Source organism: Mizuhopecten yessoensis, unplaced genomic scaffold, assembly GCF_002113885.1.
Source record: "Mizuhopecten yessoensis strain PY_sf001 unplaced genomic scaffold, ASM211388v2 scaffold357, whole genome shotgun sequence".
NCBI classification, from domain to species: domain Eukaryota; kingdom Metazoa; phylum Mollusca; class Bivalvia; order Pectinida; family Pectinidae; genus Mizuhopecten; species Mizuhopecten yessoensis.
The window spans coordinates 696,330-711,836 of record NW_018403506.1 but is presented as its reverse complement, the minus strand read 5'-3'; the positions used below and the strand labels follow the sequence as shown (position 1 = coordinate 711,836).

The 15,507-nt window shown below is 37.2% G+C and overlaps 1 protein-coding gene across 1 annotated transcript in view; it reads right to left on the bottom strand.

The window, feature by feature from the left end:
* LOC110446561 (titin-like) overlaps positions 1-15,507 on the bottom strand; it is a 210,776-nt gene that overhangs the window by 132,577 nt on the left and 62,692 nt on the right. The window contains exons 8-21 of the mRNA XM_021491768.1: positions 14,923-15,021; positions 14,347-14,445; positions 13,761-13,859; positions 13,214-13,312; positions 12,724-12,822; positions 11,582-11,779; positions 6,341-6,538; positions 5,521-5,718; positions 4,504-4,602; positions 3,982-4,080; positions 3,366-3,464; positions 2,902-3,000; positions 2,392-2,490; positions 1,390-1,564 (exon numbers count right to left, since the gene is read on the bottom strand). Of these exons, the coding sequence (XP_021347443.1) occupies positions 1,390-1,564; positions 2,392-2,490; positions 2,902-3,000; positions 3,366-3,464; positions 3,982-4,080; positions 4,504-4,602; positions 5,521-5,718; positions 6,341-6,538; positions 11,582-11,779; positions 12,724-12,822; positions 13,214-13,312; positions 13,761-13,859; positions 14,347-14,445; positions 14,923-15,021 (1,759 nt within the window). The remainder of the gene's footprint in view (positions 1-1,389; positions 1,565-2,391; positions 2,491-2,901; positions 3,001-3,365; positions 3,465-3,981; positions 4,081-4,503; positions 4,603-5,520; positions 5,719-6,340; positions 6,539-11,581; positions 11,780-12,723; positions 12,823-13,213; positions 13,313-13,760; positions 13,860-14,346; positions 14,446-14,922; positions 15,022-15,507) is intronic.

The following is a 15,507-nucleotide window of genomic DNA, read 5'->3' as shown; positions in this document are numbered from 1 at the left end:
TTATTTTTCCATCGTAGTATTTGGGTGTCACATGTTTTCAGATATGACTTTAAAATTCTTTCATATTAATTCAACTTGTATAAGAAAGAAAGAAAATCCAATTGAAAATTTGCATTATCTTGGTCGTCGAATTTCACAGGACCAGTTGTCAAAAAGTCAAAAACATAGTTCTGTTCACTATTGTTATCAATCAATAATAAATTAATAAACAACAAGAAACGGACATGATAGATATTTTGTTTTCAAATGAAAAAGATTTTTTTTTAACAAAATAAGAAAGTAAGCCTCATAAATTTCTGACTTCTTTTTACATTGAACAAAGGGTAGCAGCCACTTGAATATGGATGTTTATGAAACATTTGAAAGAATGATGGATTTCAGCATTTATCTGACACCAATGCAATGAATGAAAAAGCAGACTAGCCAATGGGAATCAGTGAATTGCCATGTGAATGCAGTTCAAATAGCCAATTAGATCAGTGAATTTGGCTAGCTAGCCAACCACATCACACAAGGCACCGCACTTCTTGCCTCAAATACACTTCTCACCGAGCGAACTGAAGCGAATGTTGGCCTCGTCGAGTGAGTCGTACTGTATCCAGCGTGAATACCTAAAGTTGTTACTATACCAACTGTTTCCGCTGTTGCGCGTCGTGCCTAAAGTTTCATTTCCATAAACATTTAAATAAATTACACCCTTTAATAAAGTTTACAAATTCCTATGATACATTGATGTCTATCAAACTGTTTTTTATAGCAATGAAATGAACATCTACTCAAAAATTTACCGGCATATTTTTTTCTTTATCTTGTATAAAACATTTTCTATATCTTCCAAAACAATCTGACAATATATATTTTCTTTTATTGTACACTTAAGCTATGGTCAAAACGAAAAATAACTTAATTATTAACAGACATGATACATGAAAAGAACATAGAATTTTCAATCATATTTAAACAAATTGCAATTAATTACCATACTTTGTGAAAAATAGATATATCCTAACAAATCCATTTAATCAATCCCAAAAAATAGATTTTAAATTTATTTATATTTCAATGCCTACAAATCCGGTTTTGGCAGCAAAAAAATAAATGTTTTGTTCTTGAACGAAGAACACATATTTTTGACAACCATTTTCAGCCAATATCACCATGTTTGTGTATTGATTATGGATGACATCACCATAACAACTAAATACACATGCGATACAAACATTGTTATTTTCTAAACAAATTAACTCATTAACCTCTGAAATTTCATAATGAACTATACCAACCTTTGAATTGGAAGAGTTCAAATGTGTCTTCAGGGGTGAATGAGGTAAAAATACAATAGGATCAATTTATGTAAAATTTTGAACAATAAAATTTGTTTTGGCTCACCTCCTTCATCTTCTGAGTCTGATAACAGTGTATCTTGCATGGTTTCCGGGGAAACGACCTTGTATTTGTCCTCCGAAGCCGGCACAGTTTCTGTTACCTCGGTGACGGAGCTTAGTGTGTCGACAACAGAAAGATACCCTAGGCGTTGGGCGATGGACAAAGCCGTTTGGTGATTCTATGAAATGAAAAAATAAACATGATGTTTAAACGATTTATACATAAAACGTTATTGAAACATAAGAAAAGGAATTTCTACACAAATATATATTTTTGGTTTCTTATGATGTGAATTTCATTTATATAAATATGGTCTGGCCATACGAAAGTTCATAGACGACTTAACCTTAAAAAGTATGTAAACTCATGTGACAATACAATTGTAGAGGAAAAAAATAACAAGAGGCCCATGGGCCTTAACGGTCACCTGAGTCTANACATGCAAGTTTCATGTTTTCATTTTGGTATCTTAAAAATGTCAAAGGTCAAAGTTGAGTCCATGGGGAAAAGAATATGCATCACAGTTTTTTGTTAAAACTTTGAAATTTCACAGGAGTACTGCATGAGTTGATAGGATTTCTACTGATTTGAGGAATCCTAAGGATTTTGAGAATAATATTTCTGCTCAGAGGTGAATTTTAAGAGATGAAGGAATTTTTTCTCCAGGAGAAATTTACACATTAATGATCAGAATTTGGCCTAGAATGGTCACTGAGTATAGTTGCTATATTATGGGAAGATTTTTTTTTACTCTGTTCAAGATGTGAGAAAACGCAAGAAATGAAAATTCCGAAAAGTTGTTGTTTGACTAAAAATGATTAGATTAACAATGCTCAGTGAAAATAATACCCCACATATTTGTTCCAGGAACTGCTGTCAAAATTTCACCATTTGAAATTAGAATTCTACACTTTGTGCCGATACAGGTTGATTTAAAACATGTTCTGCTATAATATACCTGAGTTTGTAGCTCAAACTGATTCAGGAAAGATGTGTTTGACTTACATTGGTGACGGCGTTTGGAGAGGCCTTGTTTTTCAGGAGAAGGTTTACGACCTGTACGTGTCCTTGCTGAGCTGCCTGGTGAAGTGGAGTGTATCCAAGCTAGGGGGGCGAAAAAAGTCACATGAGACATAATGATCTCAATCATTTTGACCAATCAGAGACTGAATTTCAATGCTATTTAAAAAATGTAAGTAACAAGTGATTTTAACTTAATCAATGAAAATGCTGTTTTTAACTAAATTATGTTAATTGTGCGAATTTAGTTTACAATATTTTTTTTTTTTTTTTTTTTTTTACAAAATTTGCTCCAATAGTGATTTTGAGTCGACTAATTAACCAAGAACCATTGAAATATGATTTTTTTTAAACAAATAAGATAAAATTTATAGAATTGGATATTGTAGAAAACATTGACTAAGTTATAACAGAGTATTTCCTTAATAAATACAAATTGGTTTAACTCGTTCATTTCTGTAGCTGATCCACGCATGGTATGTCAGAGTTATCTACCTTGGTAGTTGCGCTCACTGATGCGCCCTGTTCCAACAGGAAGCGAACCATGTTGATCTGTCCAAAATGGCAGGCAGTGTGCAGGGGAGTGTAGCCAGCCTGGAAGATAAATAGGGTCAAAGGTCCGATAGACATCTGCTGGATAACCTATCTACTCGGTACTGAAGCGAACATAAAACCCCTCAAACAAACAAACAGGGTCAAAGGTCATATTATAGTATTAAGAACGGAAGGTAAAAAATAACTTTTATTACTCATGTAATGAACATTCATCAGCCAAGACAAATTTTCTTTCATATATCAATTTTTAATAACGCTCTCCTGTGATTATTTTCAATTCGGTTGCTTCATTTTTCTCGTACTAATATCATAAATCATTAAGACCCTCGAGATGAATTTGAATGTAGATTTAAAATTAAATTTTGCCCATCAGTAAATAACGCTGTCCAAGAAGTGACCATTACCTTTGTCGAGGGGTCAGTGTTTGACCCGTACTTGACCAGCACTTCAGCAATGTTGACCTTGTCTTCTTGCGCGGCCAAGTGCATGGGAGTCAGGCCGTTCTGTAATGACAAACATATAAACATGTTTACTAGATTGTTTACCATACCAAAACAAACATATATGTTATGGTTTATGGGAAAGAATAAACTCTTTTGCCTCTAAAACAGATTATTTTTTGGAGTGGACCATAAATCATGATAACTGCAACGATTCATTAAGCCTCTTAATATTCACATAAATATACTACTACAGTGTAAGGAATTACATGTCCTTCATAATTATTAAAAATGTTTTTTATTCCTCAATGACAAAATTCTTCTGTCACAAAATTTCTTGCGATTGTGACTAATTTTCATTCAAAGAAAACCATAAATTAACACTAGAAATGTTCAAGAAAAGTTCAGGTGTAAATGGGTGCCCAATTTAATATTTTTCAGAAAAAAAAGAAAAATGAAATGGAAAATCCCAAATAATCCTCTTGTCACTGTATCAGTGTCAGGGCCCCATATGACTACCTATTCATCTTTCTGTAAATTATCAATTATCAAAAGTGTCCCTCCCTGTTTAAAGACTTACGTGGGCCTTTGAGTTGACCTTGGCCTTGTGTTCCAGTAGTAGGGACACCATATCGGTATGTCCTTCCTGGGACGCCAAGTGGAGTGGAGTGAACCCGTTCTGAAAAACAATCCCATACAAAACTACAATACAGATTCAACCTTCATGTTTTCAGATTGTTTTTGTTGCTGTATTTTTTTTTTTTATACAATGTTGTAGAGAAATGCCATATCATTGACAAACAGATTTGGCACCAATAAAATCTTGTCAGTGTTTTACAGATGAGTGATAGCAATAGGTGAATGTTTAATAATGCCTTGTCAACATTTGACAACATCAGGTCAACATTTGATAACATCATGTCAACATTTGAAAAAAACTTGTCAACATTTGAAAACACCTTGTCGTTATTTGAAAACACCTTGTCAACATTTGAAAACACCTTGTCGTTTGGAAAATATCTGATAAGGTTTGATAAACATCTGATAACATTTCAAAAACATTTGATTATCTAGATCTGCAAGACATCATGGCCCTGCCTACCTTAGATTCTGCATCAGGGTTCGCGCTGAACTCCAGCAGCGTCGTAGCGATGTCCATCTGATTCTTCTTTGCGGCGATGTGTAGTGGCGTGTATCCATTCTGAAATATCATCAGACACATTGTCATTTCATGACACCAATTTCAACATTATCATCCAATTTCCACAATAAATCACTGTGGGTTTTTTTCTTTGTGGTAAAAAAAGGTGAAAATTTGATACATTGTTGTTTTAAAAACAATTGAATGGTGTTTTCTGGGGAGGTTTTCACTCTCAGGCAAAATATTCATGATCAGCTGTTGACTCAAGGGAGGAAACTCTTAGATTATTGAAGCAATAATCATGAAATTTGATGACGAGTATCTCATTTTACACCTTTTCTTTTTCATGCTATCTTTCCCTTGACCAATGGCTTGTCAATGTCATATCATAGCTATAGGGTCCAACTGACACTCATTCACCCCTGAAACTCCATAATGAATCATTCCAACCTTTGAATTTGAAGAGTTTAAATGAGTCTTCAGGGGTGAATGATTTAAAACATGGGAGGAAAATGTGAATTTGGGCTTATAGCTGTAACCCCTGAGGTTTGTTAAGTTTCTGTAAGAGGTTAATTTAAGCTTTAAATAGGCGAGACTTAAGAAGTCTGCGTGTTTGGTCCAATGGGTTAAAATGGTTAAGAAAGAAGAAAGATTCTGAATAAGTTTCTTCTCCAAACTATTATTCATTGCATGTCAATTACGAAAGTTATATTTTCATAGACATTTCTAACCCCTAAATCTGAAATCAAATTCAGCAGTAAATATTCTTGACATACATACAGTTTAATTTACATGAAAGAATCATAAAATAAAAAACACATACAAGAAAAACATGTTTTGTATTGCATGTCAAATTCTTGTGCCACTTTCCCGACAAGTGTCTGATTTTTGGATCACTTGCATAAGTATCGGCCAATGACCGTCTGTGAGGTTCTGTTATAAACTGTGTTCTCCTGCGATTGTCTGGTGGTGGCTTACCTTGGCAGAGCTGTGTGGTGACGCCTTATTGTCGAGCAGAAGGAGTGCCACGCTGACGTGGTTATAGTGAGTGGCCACATGTAAGGGCGTCAAACCGTTCTTGCCCTGGACGTCGGGGTTCGCGTCCTTCTGTAGAAGCAGGCGGGCCACCTTGATGTTCCCATACTTGGAAGCAATGTGCAGGGGAGTGAACCCTTTCTGTAAAATGAAATGGAACATTTTGTTAGGTCGTGAAAAGAAATCTTATCCATATACTGTGAACATATATATGTTAGCAGTAATCTTAATTTAGAGCTTTTGCTGCTTAAATATCGCACTAATTAATGCTTGCACTTATTCAAGTTTTCGTATAGTATTTTCTTTTGTATATTTTCTTGGTGCATAGATTCATCAATGTGCTTATATCTTCAATAAGATTCCTCAGTTTGGAAATATGCAATATCAAAGTTTTACTTTATACACAAACAATGTACATATCAGACATGTTGCAATGTTTCAAGACCGACTGGTCCCTTTGTCAAGGTTTCTATGGAGGAAGTAGCTTGACAGAGGGACCAGTTGGTCATGAAACGTTGCGACACGTTTAATATGTATACATTGTTTGTGAATAAAGTAAAAGTTTGATATTAATATGCTGATATGTTTATATTTGATAACATGCTCAAATTTGCGTTTACTAAAACATTTACATTTATAGTATAAGGCAATATTTTACCAAATATTAAGAAATATTACATTTTGAAAATATTGAGGATCTTTACCATCCCTCCCCGTCTCCTTTCACCCACAAGAATACTGGTGCTCCCTACGGTGTACCTACCTTGGTTGTGAGGCTGTGTGTAGCTCCCTGGTCCAGGAGCACAGAGGCGACCTCCTCGTGACCCTCCTTGGAAGCGATGTGGAGGGGCGTGTACAAATCCTTGGTGACAGCGTCGGGTGACGCCCCGTGCTGTAGGAGTAGTGTCACATTGTCAACGTTTCCGAGCCTGGCCGCAATATGTAACGGAGTTTGCTGTTCCTGAAATACACAAACACACAGGTCAGTAATGTATCCAACAGAATATTTCAGCACTTCAGTGTGAATTCTTGTTATATCCGCACCCAGTTTTTATGGGACTTAAGAATAGGTTGTTTCGGTACTTTTTTGTAAGGACCCCGAAAAGTGCTGAAGAATCTCAAAATATCAACACAGCAACACACAGGACACAAAATCAAACAAAGTTCAAAGTTGAAAAGTTAGTCAAAGTGCCGAAATCATGTAAAATATTTTAGCAAATTTTGGAAGTACCAAAACGTCTTAAACAAGTACCAAAATGCCTCAGTACCAAAAACGATCGAGTACAGAGTTTTCTGAATCCCTCTAGTATAAGATACCCGTGTTCTGTACCAATGAACAGCAGGTCAGTCGAAAGATTTAATTTTTAAAAAATCCCATCTTTGCTTATTTAACTCATTCACCCCTGAAGACACATTTGAACTCTTCCAATTGAAAGATTGGAATAGTTTACTAGGAAATTTCAGGTGTGAATGAGTTAAGAGTAACCATTTGTAATTTGCTGTGCAAGTATGTTTGTTTGAAACTATTTTAATAGTTCATCGACATTTGAGTCATTTAGGGCCACTCTTCGCAGGTAAGTAATTAAAAATATTTATGTTCAAATATAATTAAACATATCTGGTAGATGTTAAAGCCCATCACTCTTGTAGATTGCATATAACCCGATAAATTATTTCGAATACGATATATTTTCACCTAAAACATTTGAAAACTACTGAAGTTAAAACAATTGAACTCAACTGGTTGCGGTCTGGTGAACAATTTTACCTCATCCAAGTACACTTCCATTGTAAATTTGTCAAGTCAAGTAAATCCATTTACAAAACAGACGTATATGTAAAATAGCTTCCTTGAAGGAAACGGAAACAAAGCCTAAACCAATACACAGTTTAGGACAATTGAGGTCAGAATATCAGGCTAATATATTACTATAAGGTGTTTACTTTATCTGTGTTGTGTCTAGATCTGTACATCCTGTGTTTAACCTTCCAAAGACAGGTATAGGGTCATAATAGGTCCTTATACCGTAAACATTCCAAATATCACCCCTGGCAGACGGAGTTAGCCTTCCATATGGAAATACAGGGTTATATTTTGTACATGGATCGTAAATGCTCTAAATATCACTCGAGACAGGCTATGTTTACCTTCACTAAAAGGGTAAAGGGTCATACTAGGTACATAATACCATACACAAACTAAAATATAACTCCCTAAAAGAACCTTTTCTAGAACAGTATCTGATCATAACAGGTACATGTACCGTAAACACTGTTAGTGTCACCCCAGACAGACCCTGTGTTAACATTCCAAAGACAAGTGAGCTTATCATGTATATATATGTTAAGTTTTGATAAATACCTTAAAACACCACTAACCCTCAGTTCCTTTCTCTCTCCGCCTTGAAGGAAATTGTTTTACGATATGCCAACACTTTAAATATGACCCCTTAACAACTCGGTGTTAACTTTTAATTGAAATCTAGGTAAATGTATGATTAGTACTTCAAATATCAACACGGACAGACCCTGTGTTAAAATTCCCCAGACAAGTGGGGTTATAATGTTAAGTTAACTCATTCACCCCTGAAGACACATTTGAACTCTCCCAATTCAAAGGTTGGAATAGTTCATAATGAAATTTTAGGGGTGAAAGATTAAAGTAAATACCCTGAAACAGCCTTCGTTCAGCCCCTTTCCTTCCTGACCATGCAGGACATTGTTTCTACAATATACCAACTTTATTAAACACCTGTTGTTAATGACGCGTCACCTCAATAAACAGAAGCTATCTGGGATTGCAAACAAGATGGATGGTTTTTAGGATGTGTCAAGAATAAAAGAATAGACCCTTACATGTGTGTAAGTGCATCTACATCTATGCTGTGCTTTTTCAAGATAAATGATGTCTCAATACTTTTTGTTGACTTAATGTATTGGGCTGTGCCTAGTTTCCAGTTTGTGTATGGATGTGTGGGTGATCAATGCTTTCTCACGTCCTTAAATTAATTATGCATACAGCGAGTGTTTCATTAGTTGGAAATACACAGACAGACCCATGTTTTCCGTCCAGTATTCAGGGTCTAAACTTGTGTCATTTCTAACACATGAAAGCTCAAGTGTGGGACACTGTTATATTTCTGTTGCCAAGCAACCAACCACCATAACACTTAACAGTGTACATCACACGCAAATTGGCAGATAGACATAAAAACACAAAAGAGACTGCAGTACTAGTCGGAGGAAATAAGTCTGTTGATGTATTACTCATCATGTCTGCAACTTTCCAGTACAGCTCATCCATCGCAAACATTTTACTGAGTAAGACAGCAAACATTAAGTTGAACAAGACTACAATTTTTGTTATTGATCTGGAAAAGAAAACTTTCACTGAGTAGGCATTTCATTGAGCAGGAAAACAACTTTTTTTACTGAGCAGAACTATGAACATTTTACTGAGCAGGACTATGAACATTTTACTGAGCGGGACTATGATCATTTTACTGAGCAGGACTATGAACTTTTTACTGAGCAGGCCTATGAACATTTTACCGAGCAGAACTATGACCATTTTACTGAGCAGGACTAAAACATTTTACTGAGCAGAACTATGACTATTTTACTGAGCAGGACTATGATCATTTTACTGAGCAGGACTATGACCATTAACTGAGCAGAATTATGACCATTTTACTGAGCAGGACTATTGACCATTTTACTGAGCAGGACTATGATCATTTTACTGAGCAGGACTATGACCATTAACTGAGCAGAACTATGACCATTTAACTGAGCAGAACTATTACCATTAACTGAGCAGAACTATGACCATTAACTGAGCAGAACTATGACCATTTAACTGAGCAGGGCTATGACCATTTTACTGAGCAGGACCATGACCATTTTACTGAGCAGGACTATGACCATTTTACTGAGCAGGACTATGACCATTAACTGAGCAGAACTATGACCATTTTACTGAGCAGGACTATGACCATTTAACTGAGCAGGACTAAAACATTTTACTGAGTAAGACTACAAACCTTTTAATGAGCTGATCTACAAACACTTAACTGAGCAAGACTGCAAACATTTTACTGAGCAAGACCACAAATTTTTAACTGAGTAAGATATCAAGAGTTCAGTAGAACTACCGAAATTTACTGAGAGTTTCCATAGTTTAATAATTTAATTAACAAATCCTATGTCTTACCACACACATTTGACTATGTGGGACTTCCATCTATTACAAACATTTAAACGAGCAGGAGTTCTACTAATGGTAATACTCGGACTGTATTAACCACAAACATTTCATTGAATGGGACTTACATTTTAAGGAGTCAGGTTTCTATCTGCCCCACACATTTAACAGGCTACAGAACTTCTTACCACAGTTACATAACATGTCATAAATATACATTGCAGAGTGGCGCAGAACCAATCTGCTATTGTATTGGGCAGGATCCCATCGACTGTAAAACTAAGTGGTTAGTGAAAAGGCCCGAGTCAGCAACAAATTTAGTGCTGAAACACCATATGTTTCTCTCACAATATTTTATGCCTTACCCAAGTCAATACATATGGAACCATTAATTATGCGTTTTCATAAATCATTCGTTTCCACAACCACCAGATCAATTTTGTTTGGTATTAGTTTGCGTTTTGGTTTTACGGTGTATATAGAATCACTGTGTAGTGTATTGCGGAATATTTATTTCTACAGCCTGAAACATACTCTCACATTACAGAGAAACAAAATCAATAGAACCGGCCTACAACAGTCACTGGGATATGGGATCAATATCAAGTGCTGCATCATACATAGACTGAAAGTGGTACACAAATAACCCCTGTTCCTGGATAGATCTGTCTGCTCAGGGGGATCACAAATACAGCTGGAAAGATTCTCCATCAGGCAGAAAAGGTCACATGACCACTGCCAAGAAATTTGTGCTGCATGACCACAAACAAGAAAAGGATGTCATATGACCATCATCCAGAACAGGATGTCACATGAGTGTCATCCAGAACAGGAAGTCACATGATCAAAATCCAGAACAGGGTGTCACATGTACATCATCCCCGAGTAGGGCGTCACATGACCATCACCCAGAACAGGATGTCACATGAGTGTCATCAAAAACCTGATGCCACATGACTATCATCCAGAACAGGAAGTCACATGATCAAAATCCAGAACAGGGTGTCTCATGTACATCATCCCCGAGTAGGGCGTCACATGACTACCATCCAGAACAGAATGTTACATGACTTTCAACCTGAACAGGATGTCGCGTGACTTTAAATCTGAACAGGATGTCACATGACTATCATCCCAGATCAGAAAGTCACATGACCATCACCCAAAATAAGATGTCACATGACCATCACCCAAAATAAGATGTCACATGACTTTCATCCAGAACAGGATGTCACATGACCATCAACCAGAACGGGATGTCACATGACCATCACCCATAACAGGATGTCACATGACCATCACCCAGAACAGGATGTCGCATGACCATCACCCAGAACAGGATGTCACATGACCATCAACCAGAACAGGATGTCGCATGACTTTCATCAAAAACAGGATGTCAAATGACATCACTGATAACATTTCATCATAATCAAAATCAAAATTTATTACTGCACTATAGTTTAACATAATTTCCATTTATGAAACTGGAAAAGAAATAGGGCCACAATGAATACCATATTACAAATATCATTTGCAATGATATTTGAGCACATTTATTTATAAAAATGAAACAAACCAACAGAACATGATACAGCAACAGATACAGCAGCACAAAGTTTATCCTGTATCCTACTAGCAGGAGAAACTGTAATGTTTATGTTTATATACAAAATCTAACTTTCAAAATGTCACACTATTAATCTCCGGAAAAAATCAATGAAGCAAATTTTTCCGGAAATTATTTTTAAAAGCATAAGGATTTACTTTCTATTATAAACAATATTTTTGTCCACTTACTCTTGCGCGTGCATCCACGGTGGCCCCATTGCGGAGGAGGATCCTGATGATGTCAGTCTGGTTGGCGCGAGCGGCGAGGTGGAGGGCGGTCTCCCCTCGCACAGTCGGGAAGTCTGGGTTGGCATTGTTTTGGATCAGGTAGATCACAATGTTCATGTGACCCATGAATGACGCCACATGAAGAGGAGTAAGGCCAGACTGAAATGGAGAACAACATTGTTTACAGGCCAATCAGGTAAGCAGGATTCAGACCCCAGATCGGACATACCAGGTGACCAGGAGGCCACTTGAACAAGGTCCAGGGGTTCAAATTAGCTTACCAACAAATTAAATTTAAAAAAATCAGTTACTAATAACATCCTCCTGAATTACAAAAATCGAAATTTTAGGTTCCCTGTCCAATTGAGGGCAAAATACTTTAAAAGATATTGGAGGGAAATCCTAGTATGCCTGAAAATATTGGATGGTATCCCTTAGAGTCCTGAACAAAAGATAGCAAGGGTATCAGTAAGGGGTCCTAGAAGACATTTTAGAGTATCCGTAATGTACCTGACCAGAGTGGAGGGGATCCCTATAAGGAGCCTAAATATAGTGGAGGGAATCCCTAAGGGGCCTAAACATAATGGAGGGGATCCCTATAAGGAGTCTAAATAGAGTTGAGGGGATCCCTAAGGGGCCTAAACATAATGGAGGAATCCCTAAGGGACTTGACCAGAGTGGAGGGGATCCCTATAAGGAGCCTAAACATAGTGGAGGGAATCCTTAAGGGGCCTAAACATAATGAAGGGGAACCCTATAAGGAGCCTAAATATAGTTGAGGGGATCCCTAAGGGACCTGACCAGAGTGGAGGGGATCCATATAAGGAGCCTTAATATAATTGAGGGGATCCCTAAGGGACCTAAACATATTTGAGGGAGTCCCTAAGGGACTTGACCAGAGTGGAGGGGATCCCTAAGGAGCCTAAATATAGTGGAGGGGATCCCTTAGGGGCCTGACCAGAGTAGATGGGGTCCCTAAGGGACCTGACCAGAGTGGAAGGGGTCCCTAAGGGACCTGACCAGAGTGGAGGGGGTCCCTAAGGGGCCTAAACATAGTGGATGGGGTCCCTATGGGGCCTACACAGACAGTGGATGTTACCTACCTCTGTGGTTGCCTCGATGTTGGCACCAAACCTGAGGAGGAGCTCAACAACCTTGATCCTGTTCTTCTTACACGCGATGTGGAGAGGCGTAAATCCGTTCTGTAACAGTCACATAGAAATTCATACAGTTGTACTGAAGACACTTATTTAAACAAAGTTCATGTATCTCAAAAACTCAAGCTAGAAGAATTTAAAATGAGAATTTGAAAGATCAAATAGAGTGACACAATCTTATTATCAGCAAATGATTTTTTTAAAACAAGTTTCAGAGTTAGTGTTTTGAAACTTACGCTTAAAGAATTTGAAATAGGAAGTTTACAGCTGATGACTTAAAGAAGAGTCACTGCAGGATCTTGATTAGAATTCAAAAACATTTTTGTCATGGTTAAACCAATTTTATATAATAAGTTTCATATTAAAATGTAGGATATGTGTGCAAGGGGAAGAGAATACATAGACTACAATCCAAGATGGCCGAATCACAACTCACCAGAGCCCTAGTATTGGGGTCGCACTTCCTGTCCAGTAGAAGTTTGGCGGTCTTCACATTTCCACAGTGAGATGCCACATGCAGAGGTGTTAGGTAGTCCTGATAACACACAAAAACGTACATAGATTATAGGACTCAATATCACATTTATCAAACAGGACTCAAGTGAGTTAAATATATAGTATACAATGCATCAGTTCTCTAACGATGTATATATACGACTGCATCTGATATTAAGTATTAAAGCAAGTGCTGGTGAGCTAATGTTGACACTTCAGAAGAGTTTAACTCATTCACCCCTACATATCTATACTGGACTTGCCCAGTCATTGATTTGGTAAGGTTCAAATGTGACTTTAGGGGTGAATGGGTTAAAATCATCCAGTGGTAGCTTTGCAATTTATGACATCAGAGAAATTATCCTTATTTTGTCGTCACAATTACATTTAGGTAATAATATCAGACAAATTCTGCTTCTTCTTTTTTAGAGATTATCCATGCCAAATCCTTACAACACAAGATACAACATGAGAGATTTGATACTGACCACTGTGACATCATCAACAGGTGCCCTGTGGTACAGGAGGAGGCGGGCACAGTCCATGTGGTCACCCTGGGCTGCCATATGCAGAGGGGTCAGTCCATTCTGTGGTAAATATATTTGTATTAAATCTTGTAACAATCTATTTCATTGCTTAAAATTTAATTTAATCAATACATAACATACTTTTTAAAATTTTATTTTATATACCTTTAAACTTAGATGCATATAAATAATATTCCATTGGGTTGATAAATCTGTGTATCAACTCCATTTGAAGTCAATAACTGTATACTTGATGAAAATCATTGATTGGTTTGGTTTGTTTGTGTTTTACGTCCTATTAACAGCTATGGTCAGTTAAGGACAAGTCAGGTTTTGGTGGCAGAGGAAAGCCGAAGTACCCGGAGAAACCACCAATCTGCGGCAATAACCTGGCGACTGCCCCTGTGTAGGCCTCAAACCCACAACCAAGTGGTGGACGGCTAGTGATGGTAGACGGTCAGGTGCATTAACCACTACTCTGCCACCGCGGACCCCGAAATTATCATTGTAACAAAAGCCCAACATGGTAACAGGGTTAATCTCTTACCTTAGTTTTACTCGAGAAGGGCGCTCCCCTCTCCAGGAGAAGGTCCACCACATTCTCATGTCCACTTCTGGCCGCACAGTGGAGGGGAGTAAGTCCATCCTGGGGAAGAAAAACATGGACTCAAAATAGTAGTACAAAGAGTTATGATATCCAGGGCTCAGAAAGGACCAGGTATCAAATAAATTGAATATATTTTCTATGTGAAAATGTGAATGATAGAGAATCAGATAAATGAATATCTGTCTTTACATACAAAGATCAGGACAGTTGACATCTTTTGGAAATGGGCAGATTATAACCAAATAATTATGGAACTTTATGATATGTTGAAAATTCAAGAAGAAAAAACATACAGTATACCCATAATGTTTAAAAAAAACAAATTCTACTTTATTTCAGGTAAAGGACGAAAAAAAAATAGTCACCTTCAAAACAGAAATCGAAAGGGGAGACATATTTTTTTATCCAAACACACAAAACAAATGTTGACTGTGCAGCAAAGAAGGAGTAATTTATCTGGTACTCAGCTCAACTGTTTATTCGTTAAGACTGGTAGTATGATGATAAAACACTCACCCTGGTCTTTTCATCAATGGCAGCTTTGTTGTCCAGCAGTAAGACGACCATCTTGTCCTTGCCCCATCGGGATGACACATGGAGGGGGGTGATGTTGTTCTGAAGCAGGCGGTCAATACGGGTCAAACATAGGCGGTTAACAATGGTCAGAGGCAGTCGGTCAGAAATAGGCGTCCAAGAATTGGTCAGAGACAGGTGGTCAACAATGGTCAGAGACAGGCGTCAAAAATTCCTCTTACTTACAGTCACTTTACTTTACTTGAAGGTTTATTATTTAAACGAACAGCTTAAAAACATCTACAGACACTTGATGCACTGCAGGGGATACTGTAAGAGTCATTCAGGAGATCGTTTTTTAAAGGATTTAGTTCTAGTGGCCATGGCCGAAAGTGCTATGGTAAGGATAGAAAAAAATTGCTATTCATTTCATCAGTTGTATTTTATAGCAGAATATGTAAAATTGTTACTGCGAAAATAGCGAAATTAAAATCCCACGAAAAAACAGAGTTTATATTTCATTAACTTTCACTTCTTGTCACCTATTGAGATCAAGGGCATTGTGCCAGACAGAAAATAGACTACAAG